The sequence below is a fragment of the Antechinus flavipes genome, chromosome 5, assembly GCF_016432865.1.
Source record: "Antechinus flavipes isolate AdamAnt ecotype Samford, QLD, Australia chromosome 5, AdamAnt_v2, whole genome shotgun sequence".
NCBI lineage: Eukaryota > Metazoa > Chordata > Mammalia > Dasyuromorphia > Dasyuridae > Antechinus > Antechinus flavipes.
Window position 1 is genome coordinate 219,145,345 of NC_067402.1, and position 24,208 is coordinate 219,169,552.

Below are 24,208 nucleotides of genomic sequence, written 5' to 3' on the forward strand. Positions count from 1 at the left end.
GAGAACCCCTTCGATCCCTCCCACCCTTCAGTGACCTTCGATGCTCTCCCTCTGCCCCTCCGTGACCTCCCTCAATCACTCCCCCACCCCTTATTTTCCTGTCATTCCCTCCCTTAGTGTTCCTGATATTCTTCCCACTCTGTCCCTCAGTGACCCCACTCATCACCCCCGCTGCTCTCTTCCCCCACCATTTATTGACCCCTCCCTTATCATTCTCCCCACTCTTTACTGACCCCCTCCGTCGCTCTTTCGGTTCTTCGCCAATTCCACCCCCCCCCAGCCACTGATTTCCTCCATTATTTCTCCCCAGCCCACCACTGCCCCCCCTCCTCGTCACTCTCCCTGTCATTTCCCCCCTCCAATCCCCTCTGTTATTCCACCCGCTCTCCACTGCATCCCCTTACTTCCTCCCTTTAACCCCCCCCTCCGTCACTCCCCCCTCCTCACTGACCACCTCCAGTCACTCTCCCTTAGGCCTCACTGACCGCTCCCCCCCCCCCCGCCCCGCTATTCTCCCCTCCGCATTGACCTCCCGTTACTCCCCCCTCCTCAATGACTCCCCTCGTCGTCACTCTTCACTAAATCCCCCAGTTACTCTTCCCCCTCCTCAGTGACCTCCCATCATTCCCCCCCTCCTCACTGACCTTCCCTCCCCGTCACTCCCCTCTCCTTTCACTAACCCCCCCCTCCCCCGTCACCCTCCAGCTTTCCCTCCCGCGGGCCCGCACCACTGCGGCCGGGCCCGGCAGGGGGCGCTGCGCTGGGCCCAGGCGGCTGCGGGCGGCTGGCGGAGGAGGAGGCGAGGCGAGGGAACGGGGCGGGCGGTGGCGGCGACGGTGGCGGCGGCGGCGGCAGCTGGGGGGGGGAGCCAGGAGAAGATGGCGGTGCGGAAGAAGGATGGCGGCCCCAACGTGAAGTACTACGAGGCCGCAGACACCGTGACCCAGTTTGATAACGTGCGGCTGTGGCTTGGCAAGAACTACAAGAAGGTACGGGCCTGAGCACAACGCGCCGGGCCAGGCCGAACCAGGCCGGGGCCCCGGGCGCGACAAAGGGCGACGCTCGGACCCCCCCCCCCTGCCGCCGCCCCTCTCCGTGGGGGTCCCCGCTACCCCCACATGCTGCGGGCCAATCTCGAGCTGTCGGGCCGGGCCCTCTCAGCCTCTGCCTACTGTCCCCCTCCCCCGCTGTCTCCCTTCTTCACTGACCCCTTCCCTACTATCCCCTCTCTAGATACCCCCCTCTTCAGTGCTCCACCGACCCCTGCCCTGCCCCATCGCCTTTCACTGCCCCTCCCCCCATGACCTTTCCCCCTCCTTCCAAACCTCATGTTCTCCCCCCCCATGTTTTCTTCTATTTGTTTGATTCCCTCCCCTTCCCCACCCCCCTATCCGATATTCCTAGTTCCTTTAGTTCCCCCCCATCCACTGAGATCACACATGTAAAGCGCTTTGCAACCATAGAGCGCTATGAAAATATTATTATTATCCTTTTCATTTTTGTAGTTCATTTTAAAATTCTCAAGAAAGACAGGAGCTAGCTCGGGAGAGGGAGGAGAAAGAAGCTCAGGGGATAATTCTCTTGCCAGCCTTGGTGCCCAGGAGCCTGGGGGGGAGAGGCCTCCCCGAGGCTTTGTGTGTGTAGTATTGGGAGGAGGGAATGATGCAAAGCCCGGGAGCAGACACCCTCGGGGAAGGCCTCGCTCTTGCCCATTGGCCTGGGGAAAAGATCTCCGTGATGTTACCTGTCTTTCTTGCCTCCATATAAGGGGATATCTTTGCCAGTGCATAGGAGAGTGTAGTTTCTTAAAACAGTTTTTTGGCATTTGCAATGAAATCTCCACCCTTAGCCCCATCTTGACTTGAAGTCCCAGTGCTACCAGTCTCAATCTTTTACCCAAGACTGGAGGTAGTAAAAGGAGTGAACAAAAGGTCCATGGAATGTTATCTCCCCTTTCCACCAGCCCTTTCCTGCTTATGTCCTTTGTCTGGAAGGCTGATAAAAGGACATCATCCACCTATATTGTGTTCTTTACCTATAATCAGATTCTCAGGAAAGAATCTGCGCTTTGCTCTTCTCTCTGCCCCATTCTTTCTTCTAAGGAGGAAGGCTAAGTTTTTTTTTTTTTTTTTAACTTTTTCCATCTTGATTTTCTGGCTTTCAAATTCTCCTTATCCATTCTAGTATTCCTGTTGGAGGTTCTAAGTGGTGGTACTGTTGAGAAAATTCTGGTCTGTGAAACCTTTCTTCAGGTTTCTGGATACATTTGGATACAAGCTAACCTTGTTCTCTGGGGTCTCTCCAGGTGTCAGAATCCTGACAGTCAGCTGTTCTGACTGTTGCTTCTCTGTACCCAGCATGGGGCTCTGATTTCCAGGCAGTTACCACCTTTGACCTTTGGGAGGAAGAATAAGCTGGGGGCTTAAGTCAGTGGATTCTGGGAGAAATTGACTGCCTATGATCTGGTGTGGCTTTTATATTCTTGGGCTTTTTGTCCTTTCCCTTTCCCTCCTGTAACCTCTCTTTCCCCTGGAGCTATTTTCCCTGCCTCCCACTGAGGAGGATGCAGTCCATATTGTGTTTGGGATAGAAGACACTGAGGTCAAAAGGTAAAAAGAATTCCTAGAGAATCGGTTTGACATGAGTTTAAAGGCTAGAATTCTTGGAGAGAAGTACTTTATGGGGATGTTTGAAAAAGTCCAGGATTGTTTAGAAGGGCCTATAGATATTAGGGCACCTACCTTCTTACTAGATCTTGTATCTAAGCTAGTTTATTCAAAGATAATAGCCGGTTTTGCCTGCCAGTTTCTCTATTAAGTGGGATATAAGTAAGGTCTTGAGAATTAATCCAAAAAGTCCCCTTCAGAAATAACTTGGGACAGTTCTATTTGACCTGCCTTATATTAGTAAGCAATTTTGCTTAAGATTTTCGGCTTTCCCTCTCCTCCAAAAGTTCCAAAAAGTTAGTGGATAGTCTTATCCTGTCCAGTGAGTCCTGAAAAGCTCTCCTTAGCTCTCCTTTTCTCTCCCCGCTCCCCTCCCTATGGGCTGGATTCCATAAAGCCCAAGGCTGTTATGGCCCAGAGTACTGTTGTAGCACCAAGATAAGAGGGTCCTGGTAGGTGTCCTTACAGGGTGAAGCTGGAGAAAGAGAAGGGAATTTTTCTCCCTTGGACACTAAGCACTAAACAATACCAGTTATTTGCTGGCAGCAGAACTTTTACCTCCCTGAGCTCTTTCAGGTGCTCTTAGAACTAAGTTAAGGTAGATGTCTACTTTCTATCTTTTCTTCTCACATACTATCTACTATCCACTATTATCTGAGTAGAAAGGCTTCTAAAATGTCTCCATTTGAGACATTTTATCACCTCTTTAGGGACTTCTTTCTCAAACTTAGGGATTGTGGGAGATATAATGGGAGCCCTTGGTATTCTGTTTTTTGCCTCTCTCCCTAGTACATCCAAGCTGAACCACCCACCAACAAGTCCTTGTCTAGCCTAGTGGTACAATTGCTACAATTCCAGGAGGAGGTATTTGGCAAACATGTGAGCAACGCGCCACTTACCAAGCTTCCGGTGAGTCTACAGGGCCAAGGCAGGTGGGTATCCCAACAGCCTGGGGAGGGACTTTACATATGTATCTTTCCTTCCCGAGCCAACCTTAGAATGGTCCAGTCAGCCCCATTTGGGCATTATCTATCTCAATGAGATTTTGATTTATCTCTAGGCTACTCCATCTAGGAATTTGTCTAAAGGATAAAATAATGGAAGAAAAAACCCTCAGCTTAGGGGCAGATATTATTGCTGTACTTTGCTTTCTCAAGTGAAATGATAAGAGAGGAGGGAGGAGGTGGCTTTTACCACTCCCTCTTCAGCTGTTCCTTCCACATGCTACTTCTGGTTTTGCAGATCAAATGTTTCCTAGATTTCAAAGCAGGAGGTTCCCTATGTCATATTCTTGCAGCTGCTTACAAGTTCAAGAGCGACCAGGGATGGTGAGAGACCTTCAGACTTTTTTTAGATTCAGTTTGGTGGGAATGGGTCCCCCTCCTGATCACCCTTTTAAAAGGGCATGGCTAGGAATGGAAATGGCCATTTCATTGTGGCATTGTGAGTAGGTTTGGCTTACTGGGAGAGCAGGGATTATTTTGAGCTCTCATTTTCTTTCTTTTGTAGAATAAATATATATTTTTACTTTGTGTTCTAAGAGGGATCCATATCCAGGTTGGGAGTAGGGAGAAGGGCTAAGGTTTTTCCTAAACAGCAAGGTGAGACAACAAAATGGGTGGGCTAGCCAGTAGACTTAGTGAGAGGGTAGGGTTCAGTGGAAATCTCCATAGGTGAGAGCCTGAGCCTTTTAGATCAGTTAGCTTTGGGAGAAGCAATAGGGGCCTGCCAACTGGAGGCTCTTTTTGTGCCTTGTTTTAATTCCCCAAGTTATGAAGTTGTATGTCCACCCCCCCATCCCAGGCCTGAGCCATGGCACTCACTGGGCTCTTGCCTTCCCACAAGGCGGCGTTACGATTTCCAGAATCCATCCCGCATGGACCGCAATGTGGAAATGTTCATGACTATTGAGAAGTCCCTTGTGCAGGTAACATCTAAGAGTATCTCATTTGGCTCCTTCTTTACTCTGCAGTGAGAATTCAGAATACTCTAACTACTTAACTGCCTTCTTGTCCTTCCTACAGAATAACTGTTTGGCTCGACCCAATATTTTCCTACACCCAGAGATTGACCTTAAGCTGCTAGGGAAATTGAAGGACATTATCAAAAGGCATCAGGTAAATAGATGCACCTGAGAGACTGCTGTGAAATTCCATTACTCTTTCTCAGTTTGAATGGTTCACATTTTCTGCTCTAAGCTTAGTCTTTAATGCCCTTCTCACTATTCAAAGAAATAGAAAGAAGAGAAAACTCACGATATTGAGCCTCTTCCAAACTCTGTCCTGCCCAACCCCAAGAAATAATTGGGGTCTATGTCACCAGTTTAGGGGTTAATTTTGTACCTTTATTATGTGAAGATTGTACATTAAATAACTAGCTGACATAGAACGTTGAAGAAATATTTGCAATTAAGTAAATCAATTTTGAATTTTTTTATTTATAGCTTGTCTTCTTGATAAGTCAGAAATCTTTAAATCCTGTATAGATTTTTTTCCTCACTACCTAATAAATAGCTGTGAAAACGGAACTGTCACTGAACTTATGTATTGCTAGGGAGTTTAGACTAATTATAATATCATCCAAAGAAAATTTCCTGTAGAAAGGCAAATTCATTGTTAAAGTTTCCACTCAGAGTTGAAACTGGGACTCTCATTTATTTTGGACACAGCCTTATTTCCGTCTATTAGCAGAGATCATTGAGAGTATACCATATTTACTTTTTCCTGTCTGATGTATTGATTTATTCTGATCTAAGGGAACAGTCACTGAAGATAAGAATAATGCCTCCCATATAGTATGCCCTGTTCCTGGGAACCTGGAGGAAGGTAAGCTTCAACTTGATCTATAATCAGGGTCTTCTTGCTGATTGTAGACTGAGGAAGAGAGCCTCATCAACCAAACCACTCTGTTCCTCTCCATCACTCAGGGAAAATTCTGACAGAGGGGAAAGAACTGGAAGGGACTTTTTAATCACTGAGTCCCCTCTTGCCCATTCTACTGTTATCAGGAGTAGGTTCAACTTCATCTCTGGGTCCCTTTTCTCTTACTTATCACCCATATTACCAGCTCACACTCCTTTCTTCTCTTTCTTGCTCTCTCCCCTCAGAGGAATGGGTACGGCCAGTCATGAAGAGAGACAAACAAGTTCTATTGCACTGGGGCTACTATCCTGACAGGTGAAAATCTGATCCTGGCTCCTATGGGATTTTAGGAACATCAGTCAGACTCACAAGCCCCAAAATGTTGAACAGAGTATCTGCAAGTAGCTGTCCTTGGTGGGACTGGTAGTTGGATGGTATTAAAACATTCAGAATCAGGGATTCTGGTTGGAGGGATTTTCAAATACCCAAAGAACTCTTTGTCTTGGGTTAGTTATTTGGAGCTTAAAAGATAAACAGAAAAGTGTCTGTACATGATTTCTTCTCTTGTTTTGCAATGTCATGCTTGGTTTTCCCATGACAGTTATGACACTTGGATTCCAGCAAGTGAAATTGAAGCTTCTGTGGAAGATGCACCCACACCTGAGAAACCAAGAAAGGTAACTAGTGCAACAGGTTTTAATACATGTTTATTAAGCACTTACTGTGTTTGGTACATTAGGGATAAAAAGAAGGGATAAAAACTATCCCTCTCATTTACTTTATAATCCAATTAGGTATCTTGTGGCCTAGACACAAAGAACTATGACAGGGCAAAGGAGAGGTCCAGTTAGAGGATCCTATAAACTTTGAGGCATAGGGAGTGATACCTTTCAGCTGGGAGGACATCTGTATTGGACCTTGCAGGAAGAGAAGGATTTCAACAATTGAAAATGGGGAAAGAATTCATTCTAGGTATAAAGGAAGACATTCCTCCTCTTTGCCCTGTTTGAGAGATCCAGACTTACTCTTTGAGAGTTCTCATGGCCTTCCCAGATTTTGAGCATGGTCTCTGCTTCTCAGGTTCATGCAAAATGGATTCTGGACACGGATACTTTCAATGAATGGATGAATGAAGAAGATTATGAAGTGAATGATGACAAAAACCCTGTGTCTCGCCGTAAAAAGATCTCAGCTAAGACACTGACAGATGAAGTGAGATGCCTTGCTTCTTTGTCCTCTTGAGTGTACCCAAGTGGGTGTGCATTCCTGTGATGCTATCTTCTAACATGGGTCTCATTTTTTCATATCCAGGTGAATAGCCCAGATTCAGACAGACGGGACAAGAAGGGCAGTAACTACAAGAAAAGAAAACGCTCTCCATCCCCTTCTCCAACCCCTGAAGCAAAAAAGAAAAATGCAAAGAAGGGGTATGTGACTGACTTCACTTCTGTTATTGGTCCAAAGTAAAAGTTGATCAAACTTGGCTCTCCAAATGAGAAACTTGTACTGTTGTTCATCATCTTACACTGTGGGGAGTTTTCCTTGTACTTAACAATTATCTTGAAGATTCCTTCCTACTTTTCTTCCCCATGAATCCTTTTAGGGATTTTTACCAGAATTTCCTTCTTTCTATCATATGTAGCCCTTCAACACCTTATACTAAGTCAAAGCGTGGGCATCGAGAAGAAGAACAAGAGGATTTGACCAAGGATATGGATGAGCCCTCACCTGTCCCCAATGTGGAAGAAGTAACACTGCCCAAGACAGGTAGATACTCACTTGTATTCCTAGCTTCCATTTTCTTTCCCTAGCTTGTCACCTTACCTAGCCCCTTTGCCTGAATGTTCCTTAGATATAGCTGATGGCTAGATCTGATGTCCCATTGGAAATCCCTCCATTTAGCACTTCTTTGTATGGAATGCTGTTTTCTGTAGAGTAATCAGACTCAGTCCTTGCCACTTAAGGATTTGTAGTCCTTAGGACAAACAAATGGACTGAGAAGAATATTACAGAGAAGAGAATAAAGTTGTTGAAGCAAGTGCACTCTAGATCAAATTAAAATGGAAGAAGTTATGTTTATCTAATTAAATAAGATATGAAGGGATTTGAGGAGTTATTGATGAAAGGGAAGGGTAGCTAGAGTGGATGAAGTGTTAGGCCTGAAATCAGAAAGATATGAGTTTATATGGGATCTCAGACACTTAACTAGCTGTTAACCCTGGGCAAATCACTTAAGCTGTTTGTGTCATTTTTCTCCTCTGTAAAATGAGGTTAATAGCAGCACCTTCTTTTCAAAGTTATTATGAGGATCAAATGAGATAATATTTGTAAAATGCTTGGCATAGAACTTGGCACAAAGTAGGCATTGTATACGTATTAGTGATGTTGATGATGATGATGATGGTGGTGATGAAAAGGAAGAAAGGGAGAGGGCTTGTTGGAAGCTGGAGCTAAATAGTAAATTATAGTTCTATCTCAATATAGTCAATACCAAGAAGGACTCTGAATCGGCACCAGTGAAAGGAGGCACCATGACTGATCTTGGTAAGGAGGGAGATGCTCAACATAGTAGGAAGCATCTGAGGTGGGCAAGAGGGGTGGCTTCCTTTGCCAGAGTGAAAAAGAAGAGCTTTTGATGGGCCTGGCTAACCACTCTGCTCCAGGTGAGTTTGTTTAGTGAGAGGATCCCTCTTACTTTGAGATTCATCTTCACTCCATGCTCAACTCTTTTTATTCCAGATGAACAGGAAGATGAGAGCATGGAGACCACAGGCAAGGTGGGAATAATAATAATAATAATAACAATAACAAATATTACTCTGGGATTACAAAGATTCTTACTGCCCAGAATTGTCCAGGCTTTCCCATCTAGGGCCCATTGTAGCTATTTTTAAGTCCTCTGATTCTTTTAGGATCTGTAGCCCTCAGCCACCTCTCCTCATTCTCTGTCCCAAATGTTCACCTCTTAAGAGTGTGGGAGAAATGGGAATTAGTAAAAGGAAGAAAGGGAATGCTACATAGTCTGCAGTCTCCATGTTTGTAGGATGAGGATGAGAGCAGCACTGGCAACAAGGGTGAACAGGCAAAGAATCCTGATCTTCATGAAGACAATGTGACTGAACAGACTCACCACATCATCATCCCTAGCTATGCGGCCTGGTTTGACTATAATAGGTACTGTTATCTCAACTTGGAGTCTGCTAATATCTTTTAGAGCTCTGCTCTGAGCCAGTTAGACAAGAACATTCCCCTTTTCTGAAAGATTACCCAGCCTCCTCTGGAGCCTTTTGGCGAACAAGTTTTCCATAAAACTCAGCCTCCATCTTTCCTACTTCAAATTCTGACTGTTTTTTCTTCTGCCCAATGTATCAAAAAGAGCCTTGAATTTGGAGTCAGAGGATCTGGTGTTTTCTTCATGGTCTGACTGCCTGTGTGACCTTGGGCAAGTCACTTAATGTATTTAGAGCTCCAGTTCCTTGTTTTCAGAATAGGAGATGAACTTGATGATTAGTGAATACCCCTCTAGCTCTAAATCCCATGTCTGATCCAAAGTTTTGCTCTCAACAGTTCCTTTTTTTCATCAGTTCCTGAAGCCACCTTGCTTTCTTTTACAGCGTGCATGCTATTGAGAGGAGGGCTCTGCCAGAATTCTTCAATGGAAAGAATAAATCCAAGACTCCAGAGATGTAAGGAAACTGCAGCCTCTGTTCTTCCCCTACCTTCTGTATCAGTGCTTCCAGGGCCAGGGGAGGGGGGGGTGGGGGAGGCAGCGAAGGGAAGTTGTTAGTGTTTTTATCCCAAGAGTGTTGTTTAGGATTGGTCTGGGAAATTTGAGTGATTCATTATTGGCCTATCTCACAGGCTTTCCCAGCACTTGTAAGTCTTGAGATTCCTTTAACATTGGACAAATCTCTTCAGGCTGTAACTAACAAGAAGAACACAAAGACCTCCAAGAGAGAAAATGACATGAATTTGATTCTAGGGAGTAAATATCTGATAGCTAAGCCTTCTCCCAAGTCTTTCCTTTCCTATCAAAGAAACTTTTCTTTTAATGTTTTCCTGCATCTCTTCTTTTCTTTGATGACCTTCTCTCTTGTATCATTCTTATTCATGTACATGACTCCTCTTCTCCTACACCAATTCTTCAAATCATTAAATTCCTTAAGAAAGACAGTGTTGCTTTTCATCTTTTTATCCCTGGCACCTAAAACAGTGTGTAAGTTTGTAACAACTCCTTAACATATCTTAGTTGAATTGAATTTTCTCAGAGTAAGTTTTGATAAAGAAAATAGAGACCAAGAGGATACTGGGTCCTTGAGGAAGGAAGTGAAGGAATGGTTATCAAGGGTGACAAGGGGAATGTACAAAAGAAAAGACTCCCATTGGCTGAGACTTGGTGTACTTGAGATGTGCTCAAAAAAATTGATTAGAATGTTTTTTGACGGTTTCTAGTGAATACCTTCTGCCCAAATAATTACAATCCTTGAAAACAGTTAAGCAAAACTACCTACAAAATGAGAGGATTGAATTCAATGTTCTCTGTGGTCCCTTTTAGCTCTGTGTCTGAGCCTGTGACCTAATAGAATGATCTCCACTGTTACCATATACTGCTTTCTACATTTGTAGAGGTGACTATTGTCCACAGAAAGGAAGGATGTGTCCTTTAACATTAATAGCTTGGTACTAGTCTTATATTTGACCTGATCTTAGTTTAACTTGTCTCCCTTGCTCAGGAACAGTTGTCTTCCCTTTCTTGCCCTTCATCCCCACTTCCTTTTACCCATACTTCTTCTATTCTCCCAGCTACCTGGCCTATCGAAACTTCATGATTGACACCTACCGACTGAACCCTCAAGAGTACCTCACCTCCACTGCCTGCCGCCGGAACCTGGCAGGTGATGTCTGTGCCATCATGAGGTAGGACTTGTGATTGGTGAAAGAAGGTAGTGAGGATGTTGGTTTCCCTTGCCAGACCTGAGTCCAGGTTGCCCTCAAGTGTCTCTGGGCAGAAGTAGAAACCCCAGGTAGATGAACTGTGGGGAAAGAAGGGGAAGAAACAGAAAGAAAGCACTCCCTCCACTTTTGTGAGTGTCCTGGAATGACTTTTTTCTCGGCCTCTTGCCCTCACAGAGTCCATGCCTTCCTGGAACAGTGGGGTCTAATCAACTACCAGGTGGATGCAGAAAGCAGACCAACTCCCATGGGGCCCCCACCTACTTCTCACTTCCATGTCCTAGCTGACACACCCTCAGGGCTAGTACCACTGCAGCCCAAGACACCCCAGGTAGGTATGAGGTGCTAAAGGGAATAGTCTGGGGGCTGGACTCCTAGGGCCTTCCAGTTCTAGTTTTTGAGAATAGGGTAGATTAGAGGACCAGGGAGGTTTACAGAGTTTTATCTTCTTTTAGGATAAAAGGAACCAGGCAAGTCAAGCCCCCATGTATTCAATATCATCCTTGTACTATATGAAGATACAGAGGAAGGAAAAGTTTCTCAGAATATCTAATATGGGGAATCAGGATACATGTATGGAAAGATAGAAAATAAAAGAGTTCACAGAAAGTTTTTAGAATGTGTTTATTGTTAGGCATTTTACCTGTTTCAGAATAGCCCTTTGAGAATAGTAGGGCAAGTAGATACATCATTCCCATTTTACCTGTCAAAAAGACTTAAAGAAGCCCAGATGTATAAAATTCATAGAGCCAGAACTGGAAACACAATAGGTCTTTTGACTTATAAGTTAGTTCTCTAGAGCATATCTCTTGAGAAACCTATACAAGTGAATATTATGCCTAATATTTCATGTAAATTCTGTGATCAAATGAAGAGGTAGCTTTGCTCAGGGTAGGAAGAAGTGCTCTACTTTCTATGTGCTCGCCAACATTTAATCTGCCTTGTCCCCATGGCACCACGCTTTGTCCACCAGGGCCGCCAAGTTGATGCTGACAACAAGGCTGGGCGAAAAGGCAAAGAGCTAGATGACCTGGTACCGGAGACGGCTAAGGGGAAGCCAGAGCTGGTAGGTGTAGTATAGCACCCCTCAATTTCCTCCTCACCCCTTATGAAGTAGGAAAGAGGGGCCATCCTTAGAGAGAATGGATATGAAAACATGAGATAGTATAATAGTGGGAAAGAAAAGCAAATCTTTCTTTTAACCATGGAGCTTGGACAGGAAACTCTTTTCTCATTCTTATTCTGCCCTGTCTTTGATGGATCTTCCCTCATAACAGCAGACCTCAGCTTCCCAGCAGATGCTGAACTTTCCTGACAAAGGCAAAGAGAAACCCACAGACATGCAGAATTTTGGACTGCGGACAGATATGTACACCAAAAAGAATGTACCCTCCAAGGTTTGAAACTTGGGGAGGGAGGCAGTTATAGAAGGGGATCGGCAGGTTGATGGCATGGCACTTGGTGGTAGCAGCCTATCTCCTTGTACAGATCCTGTCTTCTTTCCTTTTACTCTTTACTACATCCCCCATAGAGCAAAGCTGCAGCCAGTGCAACTCGTGAGTGGACGGAGCAAGAGACACTGCTTCTTCTTGAGGTAAATGGGGCATTGAGGGCATCATGCCCTATCCTGAACCTTGGCTCTTACTTTGGCTTTTTTCTTTCCCAGACTTTCCCTCTCTCTAAGCACCTGAGAATTCTAGCAATTAGAGTTCAAACCAATGATCTATCAACAAATCAGTCGATGAATGTTGGTATTTAAAAATGGAGAATTAGCTCATACTCTTCATTCCTCTTTCTTGGTGCTGCCTGTGAAAGAGGGGTGCTACTAAGAGGAAAGGAAGCTCAATTAAGTCATGACTTTCACCATTCCCAGGCACTAGAGATGTACAAAGACGACTGGAACAAGGTGTCAGAGCATGTAGGGAGTCGTACACAGGATGAATGCATACTACACTTCCTCCGTTTGCCCATTGAGGACCCATACCTGGAGGATTCGGAGGCCTCCCTTGGGCCCCTTGCCTACCAGCCCATCCCCTTCAGCCAGTCTGGTAACCCCGTCATGAGCACTGTTGCCTTCCTGGCTTCAGTGGTTGATCCTCGAGTGGCTTCTGCTGCCGCCAAGTCTGCTTTAGGTAATGTAGTGAGAGTGTTCTCTGCCTATTCTCACATCCAGTGACATCAAAGGTTTTCTGACTCACCTCCCTCACTCACTCAGGGGGCAACCCAGAACTCCAAACAGATGAGCTCTACATAGAATTTTTAAGAGTAATAGGTGTATCCCCTGGGGGGGAGGGAGGGGAGATATTTGGGGCTGTCAAGGTTAATGATGTGCTTTACCCACTCATCCTTTCTGGGCATTGCAGAAGAGTTCTCCAAGATGAAAGAAGAGGTTCCCACAGCCCTGGTGGAGGCCCATGTTCGCAAGGTTGAAGAAGCAGCCAAGATGACAGGCAAGGCAGACCCATCCTTTGGTTTGGAGAGTAGCGGCATTGCAGGAACCACCTCTGATGAACCAGATCGGATTGGTGAGGACGTCTCCTTTCAGCATTGTTGTGGGCAATGTGGTTTCTTTTCTCTTAACCAGCTTTGTAAGGAATAATCCCTGACACCCTTTGGTTAGTCCTCATCCTACAGTTCTGACTGTATAGTAGACAAATTGGAAATTAGTTGTAGTCACTAACTTTCACGTTTCTTATTTTCCCTTCTTGCTTTTAGAAGAAAGTGGGACTGATGAGACTCGGGCAGAAGGCCAGGTTGCAGAGGAGAAAAAAGAGCCTAAGGTAAGCACTGACTTCTTTTTAGGATGGTGCTCAGGTTATACCGGGAGATAGAAAGGAAGTGGAAATTGGCCTGAAGGATTATGAAATATGTCTCATATTCCCAAATTATCATCTTAGAAGGCAGCAGAATAAACTCAAGTACCCAAATTGGGATGTGACAATACTCAAACAAGATTCAGATGTACATTGATAGGTGCTGTTTCTGCCTTTTTCCTTTGGGGTTTTAGGAACCTCGGGAAGGAGGTGCTACCACAGAGGAAGAAGTAAAGGATAAACCAAGTGAAGCACCCAAAAAGGAAGAAGAGAAGGGGAAGGAAGGTGACCTTGAAAAAGAATCAGAGAAGAGTGATGGGGACCCCATGGGTGAGGCTTTGGGATGTGTGGGTTGAGAGTCTGGAAAGGGAAGATGGGGACCAAAGAGTTGACTTAATCTTTGTTTTCCCATTTGAAGCTGACCAGGAGAAAGAGAAGGAGCCAAAAGAAGGTCAAGAGGAGGTGCTAAAAGATGTAGTTGAGGCTGAGGGTGAGAGGAAAACCAAGGTGGAGCGGGACATTGGTGAAGGCAACCTCTCCACTGCAGCCGCTGCTGCCTTGGCAGCGGCTGCTGTAAAAGCCAAGGTGAGGGGCCCGGTGCCTTCATATCACAGGAATATAGACTTGCAGCACAGCCAGCCTAAATGTCCACGGGTCACTCTTTGCTTTGGGTTCTTGGGGAGGGAGCTAGTGTTCTTTGCTATGTCTTCACTATTCACAAAAAGTTGTTTATGTTATTTCATCTCCGTCCTTTTTGCTACCATTTCCTCATTATCCTTTATAGACATGGGACTATCATTTGTAGACCCACCCTTATATTCAGGGCACCTTAGTTATTTCTCTACCCTAAATAATCTAATCTCTTTTCTTTATTGCTTCTAGTTTTTCTTTGTTCTTTTCTTTGATGTCTACTTCAATTTCTTCATATATTTTTTTAAAATGTCAAACTCCATATTAGACCAGAAGTGTGACTAATAACTACCTCTTAGAAGTTGCAGACTTTTTTTTTTGTCATGGTAATTCTCCCCAATGAATGTCTCACAGTAGCCTCTTCTGTCCTTGCCCCAGCACTTGGCTGCAGTTGAGGAGAGAAAGATCAAGTCGCTGGTGGCCCTGCTAGTGGAAACCCAGATGAAAAAGCTGGAAATCAAACTTCGGCACTTTGAAGAGCTGGAGACTATCATGGACCGGGAGCGAGAGGCTGTGAGTAGCCTCCCCCAGGGACTCAGCAAGAGCTCTGGAAGCACCCCACCTTGTGGAGCCAGTGTCTCAGTTTAGGACAGGAAGTGAAGCTGGAGAGCAGAAAGAAAACCGTGTCTGGCAGGGCTCCTGAGAAGTAGAAAGTAGCCAAGGACAGAGCAGGGGAAAGTTGACCCTAGGCAGCTAAGTGAGGAAATGGATGTGAGAGTGCAGTTGAGTGAAAAAAGGGCCAGGGGAGTTAATATTGAGAATGTGAGCTAGGAAAGGGGCTGATGGGACTAATATAATGGCAAAGTACTGTAATGCAAATTAATAGATTAAACAGATAATCCTAAGAAGACTTCAGTTCATAGAGTTCAGTTGAAATAAAAATTGGGGACTTTAAAGCAAAGTTCAGGTGCCACCTTAATGAAACCGTTCCTTGTCCTGCTAGGGCCTTTCTTGCCAAGCAAGACTCTTTACCTCTTTTCTTCATATTTGTATGTGTTGCCCTTCCTGAAATGAGAAACAGTTTCATTTCTTGACTTTGTAGTCCCACCACCAAGCACAGTAGCTAACACAAAGCAGGTACTTAAAACATGTTTGTGGATTGGTTGATTGAAGCTTTCTGGGGTCAGGAAATTTGAATTCGATTTTGAAGAAAGGGTCAAACAGCTGAGCATGATGATACATGGTATAATCCTAGTTACTGGGGAGGCTGAGCTGGTAGATTTCTGGGTGACTAGCAGCAGGGGTTGGGCCTACTTGGTATCTACACTATGCCTGAGGCCAGTATGGTTAGCCCCTCAAAAGCATAGGCCCATCACACTGCATAAGGAGGAAAGAACTAACCCAGAGGAGGAATAGAGTAAGTCACAACTCCTGGGCAGACCAGTAGGGAGATTAGGCCTGTGAGCAGTCCCCTCTACTCCAATCTTGGGAGAGACCCAGTCTTTGGGAGGAGGAGAGAGAAAATGAATAAGAAAGACTTAAATCCTAGTAGTAACAGGGAAAAGACACCAGAGGGAAAGAATGAGTAAGTAATGGGCAAAAGATGATATGTAAATTAGCTAAGCTAGACTAAAAGAATGTGAGGAGGGAACCTAGCAAAATGAAGAACAATTTATTCATTTTTTCTGTCATTCTATAAATATCAACATCCATGTGCAAAGCATTGTGCTAGGTGCTGGAGAATAAGAAGTTTAGATGAGACCTGATCTTACTTTCATGGAGCTTCTGGAACATAGGCTATAATATACCATAAGCACAGTTGATGGGAATGCTCTGGAAGTCAGGCATAGGAATTTGGATTTTATGTGTTGAATGAATAAACTAACGAGAATGGCAGGTTGTTGCTTCTATCTTTTGAGCTGGACTGATGATGCCCAATAATCTTGACAGCTGGAGTACCAGAGGCAGCAGCTCCTGGCTGACAGACAAGCCTTCCATATGGAACAGCTGAAATATGCAGAGATGAGGGCACGGCAGCAGCATTTCCAGCAAATGCACCAACAACAACAGCAGCCTCCCCCAAACTTGCCCCCGGCTCCCAGCCAGTACCACCCACAGGAGCTTCTGTGCCACCCCCTGCCCATAGCTTAGCTGTGGCTCCACCCTCTGTGGCCTCTACCCCTGCTGGTACTGGGGCTCCTCCTGGCAGCTTGGCTCCCACTGAACAGATGGGACAGACAGGATCAGCCTCAGGGTCACAACAGCTACAGCCAACCGGAGCTCCCCAGCCTGGTACAGTCCCACCTGGAGCACCTCCTACTGGACCCCACGGTGAGTTATGGTCAGGAAGTGTCCAGGAACTTCTTGACTTCCTATGGGTTGGGGTTGTGGCCCATTTGAAGCCACTGTCCTTTAGACACAGCATACTGGCAATAGAGAGCCCTTAACATGGACTGACTACAGAGGGGCCCTCTCTTTGGGGGCTGGGGGAATGAGGAGATAAACTCAGATATGGGGAGAGGTGTCAAATCGTATTTCCTTTCTAAGCCAGTAGAGGTCACTCCCTGGCAAGTATTTTATCTGTCCTCAGCCCTTGGTAGCACCTAGCCCTCCTCTTTGAAAACTATTAATAAGACATTTACATAATGTTTTATAATTTCTATTTATCTTATGACAATAACTTTTAGATAGATGTATGAATATTATTAAAATATAAATAAATAAAAAGAAATTGAGGTTCTGGGGAGTTTCAGTTATAAGAACTGGGATCCAGATTTGCCTATTCAATATTCTTTTCACTACAGAACTATGGAGGGAAACCATGTGGAAATATCTGTCCCTTTCCCTCAGAGGGAAAGATTCCATACAAGAGAGAATGCGGTATCTTGGCTAAACAAACTGGAAAGAAAATGCATCTTATTACTCCTAATGTTGTCCTTTTTTTCTAGGCCCCTCACCGTTCCCCAGCCAACAAACTCCTCCCTCAATGATACCAGGGGCAGTGCCAGGCAGTGGGCACCCAAGTGTGGCCGGTAATGCTCCTTTGGGTTTGCCTTTCAGCATGCCACCTCCTCCTATTCCTCCTCCTCCGTCATCCATCATCCCATTTAGTAGCCTAGCTGATTCCATCAATATTAACCTCCCTCCTCCTCCTAACCTGCATGGGCATCACCATCATCTCCCGTTTGCCCCGGGAACCCTCCCCCCACCTAACCTGCCTGTGTCCATGGCGAGCCCTCTACATCCTAACCTGCCGGCGACCACCACCACCATGCCATCCTCCTTGCCTCTCGGGCCAGGGCTGGGATCCGCTGCTGCCCAGAGCCCTGCTATTGTGGCAGCTGTTCAGGGCAACTTCATGCCCAGTGCCAGCCTGCTGCCAGGTGAGAAGGGACCAGGAGGGGACAGGGGAGGAGGGAAGGGTAGTGTAGGGGAATGTGTGGTGGGATCAAGGACAAATAGGAAGGAGCTCAGTGGCTGACAAGAGCTTCCCATTCCTTGCCGCATATTGACTCTGGAAATATCAAAACACAGAAGGGGATCCTCTAATGTTCCTCCACCACTCTCCAAACTGGTAGTCATGGGGTGCACCGCCCAGCCTGCCTGAAATGCAGCTATTACAGCTGGGATGAAGTTAGGTTCTGTTACTGGTGGGTCAGAGAGGGGCCATGTGAACTCGGAAAATGTTACTAATTTGCATGTAGATTTCATGTCCAAATGGTCCCATATCTCCAGCACCTGATCCTATAAATCATGAAAGATTTAGCTGCCTCAAGTTCAAAGTCTTAGTAGACACTCTCAGGGTTGACCTAGATCACTTAGTAAGTTTCCCAGGAGGAGCAAGGGAAGTTATTTGGGGTACAACAACCTCCTCTTATTAGGTCTTGCTATCCATGGAGAACCAAGTGGTAGCAAGTATCCCACTCATCCATTGTGAGCTTCATACCTTGGCCTATGTATTTGTCTGTCTGTAGTGGCCTAAATCTGAGTCTCATCTTTCAGTTCAGCTGATTGATCTACTTCTTTTCCACAGACCCTGGCACCCCAATCCCCCCAGACCCCACAGCCCCCAGCCCAGGTACAGTCACCCCAGTGCCACCTTCGCAGTGAGGAGCCGGCAGGACATCTCTTCTCTGCTCATTCCTGGTTTGGTGACTAGCCTCCTGAAACAGCTTGCCCATCCCAAAGGACAGAACATGCTGCCTCCCCCAAATCCCTTTACAAGTTGGACCTCTTCCCAGCCTGGACAGCCAGCCCTCACTACGTAAGGAAAGTCATCTTTCCCATTCCCCACCATGTCTGTTTGTGCCTCAAAGGCACAAAGTTTATATATGATTGTATCAAGACTTTTATTTAAAAGAGATTACTAACATCTGGGGAAGGGTATAGGAGAATACTGTGCCAGAGAGAGGGGCTAGTAGGGAGGTATTGGGTGTGGGTATTTATACCAGGTTCTGATTAACCACTTCTTAGGGGTACATCCCTTCTTACTGCAACTTTGTGGAATTTTTTAAAAAAGATAATAAATTCAAAAACACTTTTAAAGGGAAAGACAGAATGGGAGAGGAAACCCACACATTAGAGCTTTCCCCACTTCCCTTCAAAAAAAAAAAGAAAAAAAAAGTTGAGGTGGTTCTGATCAACAGGAACAGGGTAAGAGTGCCAGAGTGAACTCTAGAGGGGAGACAGTAGCCTCTGGGCTCCCTGCCCTTTTCCCCAGTTTCACTACCACCCACTCTTTGTGAGTGTCAATTCAGTCCTCTCCCCAGATCATTGAGAATAAACTCTGCTGCTGCTTCCTCAGATAATGTCACTGTTTTAGGCCTTCCCCACCTTTCCCCTCCTGTCCCAAGCTAGGCAAATTCCTCTAAATGTCAAGTTGTGTGTGTGTGTATGTTTGTTTTATAATTGGCTGCTTAGAGAGAGAGAGAGAGAGAGAGAGAGAGAGAGAGAAAGAGTGTGTGTGTGTGTATGTGTGTTTATATGTGGGGAGGGGATGTGGGGGAAAGGAGGGGAAGGACACTTTAGGAGTTTAAAGTCCTTCAGTAAATGGTAGGGAGAAGGGGGACTGGAGTCTGTATCCCAGTTCCCTAAATTTGAATAATTACTTTCCCAGAGGGAATGAAAGATAGAGCTGACAGAAGATGGAATGTTTTTAAAACCTGAAATTTAAAAAAAGCACTTAAGCACCTCCCTTTTATGATCTCATTCCTTTTCCCCATCAAGACCATCAGAAACATTCATTTCTGATCATCTCTGGAACCTGGGGATTCAGGGAGAGAAGTATGGATGGGTGTGTGCAATGTAGAGCTGACTGCTGTTGCTGACAGCTCTCCCCACTCTCTGAATTCTCCTCCTTGATTTACCTTGGATATAAAGACAAACCTGACTCTTCTGATCTGTCCTCCTGGAGCCAGCATCCCCATTCCCCAATTCCCTCCACCCAGGCCCTTTGTTCCATGTGCCCTTTTATAATGTACCCACACTTACTTTTTCCCTTCTGTGGCTCTGCACCTTCTGTTAAGTCTTCTGTACATTTTCCTTTTTTTTTTTTTATAAATTAATTTGCTTTTCACTTCCATCTTGTGGGTTACTGCTGTGTTGTATTACTTAATACTAGTTGGCAAAGGTGGAATGGGCTGGATAAAGAATTTACTTTTCCTTCAAAGTTTTGAAAAAGTTTTCTACTTTTCAGGATCAGGATTTGGGGAGGAGGAACTGGAGTTCCCTGAAGAGATAATAAAGGTGGGGTCTTCCCTACCCAGAACAGAATACTTTTGGCCAGTAGACAAAGCTACAGATCAGATTAGCTTTAAGGCTAGTGTAGTCCCTCTCAAATGATAAAGTTTAGTTTTTCTGTGAACCTTGTAGGGTATAGAGGCTTTCTGTCCTTCCCATATCAGGAGATATGGAAATTCAGTCTTCAGTTTGTTGTGACCCAAGGATGGTTGACATAATTGGTCCAGGCCCCTATTTGATTGGGAGCTCAGTGATAACTGTTGAGGACAGGAATAAGCATTGAAGCCTTATTGTTTTTAGATAGGAGGTATTGTTTGTTTTCTTTCTCTACCTGTCTGAAGGCAGCTTGCTGAGCCCAACTCTTATTTCCCTAAACCCTTGGCCCATCTACTGTAGCTTTGTTTTGCCCCTTATACCTCTATTCCCCTAAAAGAGAAAAAAAGCATCAATACTTTGCCTTCTTCAGGACCACCCCAGAAGAACCACCACCAGATGATCAGGAGCAGATAGCAAGTTTATTTGGTGAAAGCAGAGAGCAAATAGGCCAAAGAGGACATATGGTGGGGGTTGGAAGTAAGGATTTTGGTAATCCTGAAAATGTAGTTAGTTGCTTCAGGGGCAAGAGGATTTTCATACTGAGAAAGTTAGGGGTTCTTTGTGGAAAGGGGGGTTGTTTTCAGCCATTCAGCACCATCCGGACCAGCTCTGTAGAGAAAGAAATAGGGATGAGCCAGGGAGTGGGCAACAGGGGAGGGCCTAGCTGAGGGTGGTAGGACATTTAGATCCCTGAGGTGGCCGGAGTAGAAAATCTCCCCCAGAGTCCAGCTCTGGGGGGCAATTGTACAGGATAAAAGAGCCACTGGTGGGATCTGACTAGGCCCCGTTGCCCCCAGCTTCCCTCCCAATACTTCTTAGTTCCCATCCCACCCTGAGCAGCAAGGATACAGCAGAGGTAGAGAAGGCGTCCCACCCCGCCCAACTACCACCTATAGGCACTGTCAACCCATGGCAGGTGAAGGGGAGGACACAGTGGGTTTATTTTGGAGGAGGGGGGAGATTACCTCCAAGCTGCCCAGCCAAAGGGGAAAAAAGGAAGATGAGGAAGATTCAACTGTAGCAGGAGCTGGCCAGGCAACCCTTCCCCATCGCCAAAACCCTCACCCAGGAATATGGACAAGGGTAAGATAGCACCCTAAAGCAAGACTGTTCCAGGCCTGGTGAGTTGCCAGACACCTGGGTAAGAAAAGCTAGACATCACAGAGCCCAGGGCAAAATTTGAGGGCCATCTAGAGATGGGTAATACCCAGACAGTCTTCCTTTATGCAGGGGGACTACCCTCCCCTTCCCAATCAGACAGGTTCATGCAGAAACATGCTAAGAGAAAGTCAGAGGTGAGAGGCAAAGGCAGGGGACAAATAGCCAAAGAGAAGGGGGAAAAGCAGGGAAGGGTCGAGGAAGGAGACATGGGAAGGTCAACTTGGGAGGAAAGGGAGGAGAGGCTGGGAGGAGCCGTACCCGCCCCATGGGGCCCTTCACCCCGACAGGATATGCCTCACAAACGCTGCAGGAAGGAAGAGACATTAATGGTGAAGACAAGACACGGACATGGGGTGGTGGGGTGTCACACAGGGATGTGAGGGCAGACATTCTACTCCTTATTTACCTTCTGCCCCTCATGCTTGCCTCTCCTGCTGCCCCCCTCTGACCTCCCACACCTGAGCTGGGCCCTCCCCTTGCCTGCTTCCAAAGTTCAGCCCACCTGGAAACACACCTGGCCGTAGTGGGATACTAAGGAGTGCTGACAGAAGTTTACTGTGGGAGGAGATCCTCCTGCCATGCTCTGAGGGCAGCAAGGACTCTCAGCACTGAGGAGGCCCTTGGTGTCAATAGCTAGGACCCTACCTCAACTTGCCATATTGTTAAAGCCTTTCCAAAGAAAATGCTCCCCACACCCCTCTCACCTTCATAGTTGATACAACCGTTGCTGTCCTCATGCCCTGCCACCAACACTTCAACTTCTTCTTCTGTCATCTTCTCACCTGTTAGAGAGGGGAACCGACCTCTCAGGCAATCAACTGACTGGAGAAAAGTAGGGAAGGACCCCCAAAGGCTAAGGGAAGACCAGAGGTCTAGGAGTCTGGCCAGAGGAGGCCTTACTTACCCAGAGTGATGAGGACGTGCCGGATCTCAGCCCCCATGACTGTGCCGTTCCCTTCCTTGTCAAACACCCGAAGCCCCTCTACATAGTCCTCATATGTGCCCTGGTCCTTATTCTTTGCTACAGTTTGCAGCATTGGCAGAAAATGTTCAAAGTCCAGCACCTTCACATTCATCTCTATACACCAGACAAAAAGGGGGGGGAGGGGCGAGGTTAAATGGTAGTGGCATCGAGTCAGAACAACAATTTTCCATATTCCTTGGGCTGAAGAGCTCTGAAAAAGCCAGATCCCTCTGTGTGAAGACTTTTTTTTTCCTATCAGACATTTCCCAATATATCCTTATAACAATTCAGAACCCTCTTCTGTAACAGCAACCATAACAATTGAGCTAAGTAACATCTATTATCTCCCACCTCAAAGAAGAATGTCATTCTGCTCCCTTCCCCTCCAACAAGGGCTAGTTTGGGTAGTCCCCCCGCCCCCACACACTGGGTTCTCCACACAGGGGCAGTTTACACCTTGAGTTGCATTCTTAAGAGAATTCCTAACTGCACCCCCAAGTCATTCTTGGGGCCCGCTCTCACCATCACTCTTGGGATTCCCTAAGACCTTGAGCACCTCAGCATTGGTAGGATTCTGGCCCAGGGCTCGCATCACATCCCCACACTGGCTGTATAGGATCTTTCCATCCCCTGTTCGGTCAAACAGCTGGAAAGCCTCCTTGAATTCTACAGGTGGGTCAAGAGAACACAATGTCAAAAGTGGAGCGCTATATCCCAAGTCCTATCCCAGAGCTGTGGACACAATTCACTTTGGCAGGGAGAAACCCAACTCCTGGGTAACTCTACCATACTGAATCTGGTTTCATTTATGATCAGGTTTCCCAAAGGGCCCAGAGAATTCCACGTAAGCTTCCTGATCACTTGCCTGGGTTGGGGGTACTCCATCTCTCTAATACCTCTCTTATTTCTCTCTTCCACTCACTCAGCCCCGCCTTAACTCCTGGGGGAGGAATGCGCCACCGCCCAGTCTGGGTTCCAGTCCTTATAAGGAAGTAGGTGCAGCCCAGGGCTCAGGACATCCCAAAAGGGCCAGGTTTTTCTCCCATTTCCTAAGTAGGCAGTGCTTCCTGTGCAAGGGCAGAGAGCTGCAGCCAGGCTTCGAACCCCTGCTTCCTCCCACTCAGATTCCCAGGACCCAGACCGATGCCCCACACTCCGAGTCACAGTTCTCCGAGTCCCCAGGGTAAGCCAGCAAATAAGGGAGAGCGGACACACAGGGTTGTGTCACAAATAGGGAAGAGAGGACGGAAGTCGGTTAATAGGGAGAGGGCAAGAGCAGGCAGCCTAACACTCACTCCCCAAACCATCACAGCACAACGAAGTTATGTAAATCTACACACACCGACCCCCGAAACTCACCCAATGTCTGGGATTCACAGCTAGAGAAGAGGAGGACAGTGAAAGGAAAGAGAGTAAGAGGAAAAAAAATGGAGGAAACGGGAGGAGAGAAAGGAAACAGACACTCCTGGGTGGGTGTGCGGGAGTGGATGCTGGAGGGAGGTCCCAGCAGACGGGGGCTTACGGCATGCCCCCGCCCCCTTCAGGCAGGGTCGGAGGCCACTCACCTGCAGTCTGATCTTCCGTGAAGTCACACTGTGGTCCAACAAAGAAGAGAGGGGAGGAGAGTCAGCATCCAGGCCTCCACACCCAAAGGCTCCCCCTCGTCTCCCCCCCACAATTTCCAACTCCTCTGGGCCTGTTTCCTCAGCTGCCAAACGACGGCATGGGACCGGCTGGTCCCCAAGGCATCGTCCAAGTCCAAACTGGGTCCCTTCTCCTCGCCCTCCCAGTCCTGGGCCCCCAAATTTAACAGATATACAGCACCCTAAGGTTAGGTTACGCTGACCCTTCGGGGAGCCTCCAACTCTCCCCGGCCCCCCCGCAGCCACCCCCTGAGGCTCCCTGTCCGTCCATCCCCACGCCCCTAGCCGGGCCGCCTAGCCTTCCTGCCCTTCTCCAGGGCCCCACCATCTTGGCCGTGCAGCCCAATGCTCCTGCCGCCACTGCCGCCGCCGCCGCCGCCGCTGCTGCTGCGCTATGTAATGGCTTCGTCTCTCCCCAGCTCCAATCTGCCCTTAGCGCGTCCCATGACGTCACCCTCTCCAGGTTTAGCCAATCGGAGGCCCAGCCTGAAGTTTATGCAGATGAGCTCGCTGGGTTGTTCTTTAGGCGGGTTCGAGCCGAGCATTTCGGGACTCGTCGGGGCCGGGAGGGAGGAGGAGGAGAAAGTGGGATGCGAGCTACTCCTATTCTGGGAGTGTCACCAGAAACCCCGGAGCTATCTATGCTCTTTCACCTCCTGCTGGCCGGGGTGCCCGCCCCGGC

The 24,208-nt window shown here is 46.8% G+C and overlaps 2 protein-coding genes across 3 annotated transcripts; one reads left to right on the plus strand and one right to left on the minus strand.

Moving 5' to 3' along the window:
- Positions 1-833: 833 nt before the first annotated feature.
- On the plus strand, positions 834-19,504 carry SMARCC2 (SWI/SNF related, matrix associated, actin dependent regulator of chromatin subfamily c member 2). The gene is given in 30 exon segments (XM_051962049.1): positions 834-989; positions 3,456-3,575; positions 3,909-3,994; positions 4,512-4,593; positions 4,691-4,783; positions 5,422-5,491; positions 5,773-5,842; positions 6,129-6,204; positions 6,608-6,739; positions 6,839-6,954; positions 7,170-7,294; positions 8,012-8,071; positions 8,267-8,304; positions 8,571-8,701; positions 9,142-9,213; positions 10,331-10,444; positions 10,658-10,811; positions 11,454-11,546; positions 11,758-11,877; positions 12,012-12,074; positions 12,354-12,612; positions 12,844-13,005; positions 13,196-13,260; positions 13,488-13,623; positions 13,712-13,878; positions 14,362-14,496; positions 15,874-16,003; positions 16,006-16,254; positions 16,872-17,306; positions 17,957-19,504. Coding segments are annotated over 30 exon segments (3,741 nt in total). The 5' UTR covers positions 834-878; the 3' UTR covers positions 18,034-19,504.
- A 654-nt stretch (positions 19,505-20,158) lies between these two features.
- On the minus strand, positions 20,159-23,942 carry MYL6 (myosin light chain 6). 2 transcript variants are annotated; one of them, XM_051962052.1, is made up of 7 exons: positions 23,852-23,942; positions 23,449-23,476; positions 22,406-22,549; positions 21,824-21,997; positions 21,624-21,701; positions 21,178-21,223; positions 20,159-20,367 (listed from the first exon to the last, which is right to left on the minus strand). In XM_051962052.1, exons 1-6 carry the CDS (start codon positions 23,852-23,854, stop codon positions 21,195-21,197), a joined length of 456 nt encoding a protein of 151 aa, XP_051818012.1. In that variant the 5' UTR covers positions 23,855-23,942; the 3' UTR covers positions 20,159-20,367; positions 21,178-21,194. The 2 variants fall into 2 exon arrangements, with proteins under 2 accessions (XP_051818012.1, XP_051818011.1); XM_051962051.1 differs by lacking the exon at positions 21,178-21,223 and having other exon boundaries at positions 23,852-23,938.
- Between the last annotated feature and the right edge of the window lie 266 nt (positions 23,943-24,208).

Bases quoted from the DNA above. Each gene is read 5' to 3' on its own strand.
- MYL6 (XM_051962052.1), bottom strand. The intron at 21,702-21,823 runs GTAAGTAAGGCC...CCTCTCTAACAG, and splicing joins GCACGTCCTCATCACTCTGG to GTGAGAAGATGACAGAAGAA. The intron at 21,224-21,623 runs GTGAGAGGGGTG...TCCTTCCTGCAG, and splicing joins CGGTTGTATCAACTATGAAG to CGTTTGTGAGGCATATCCTG.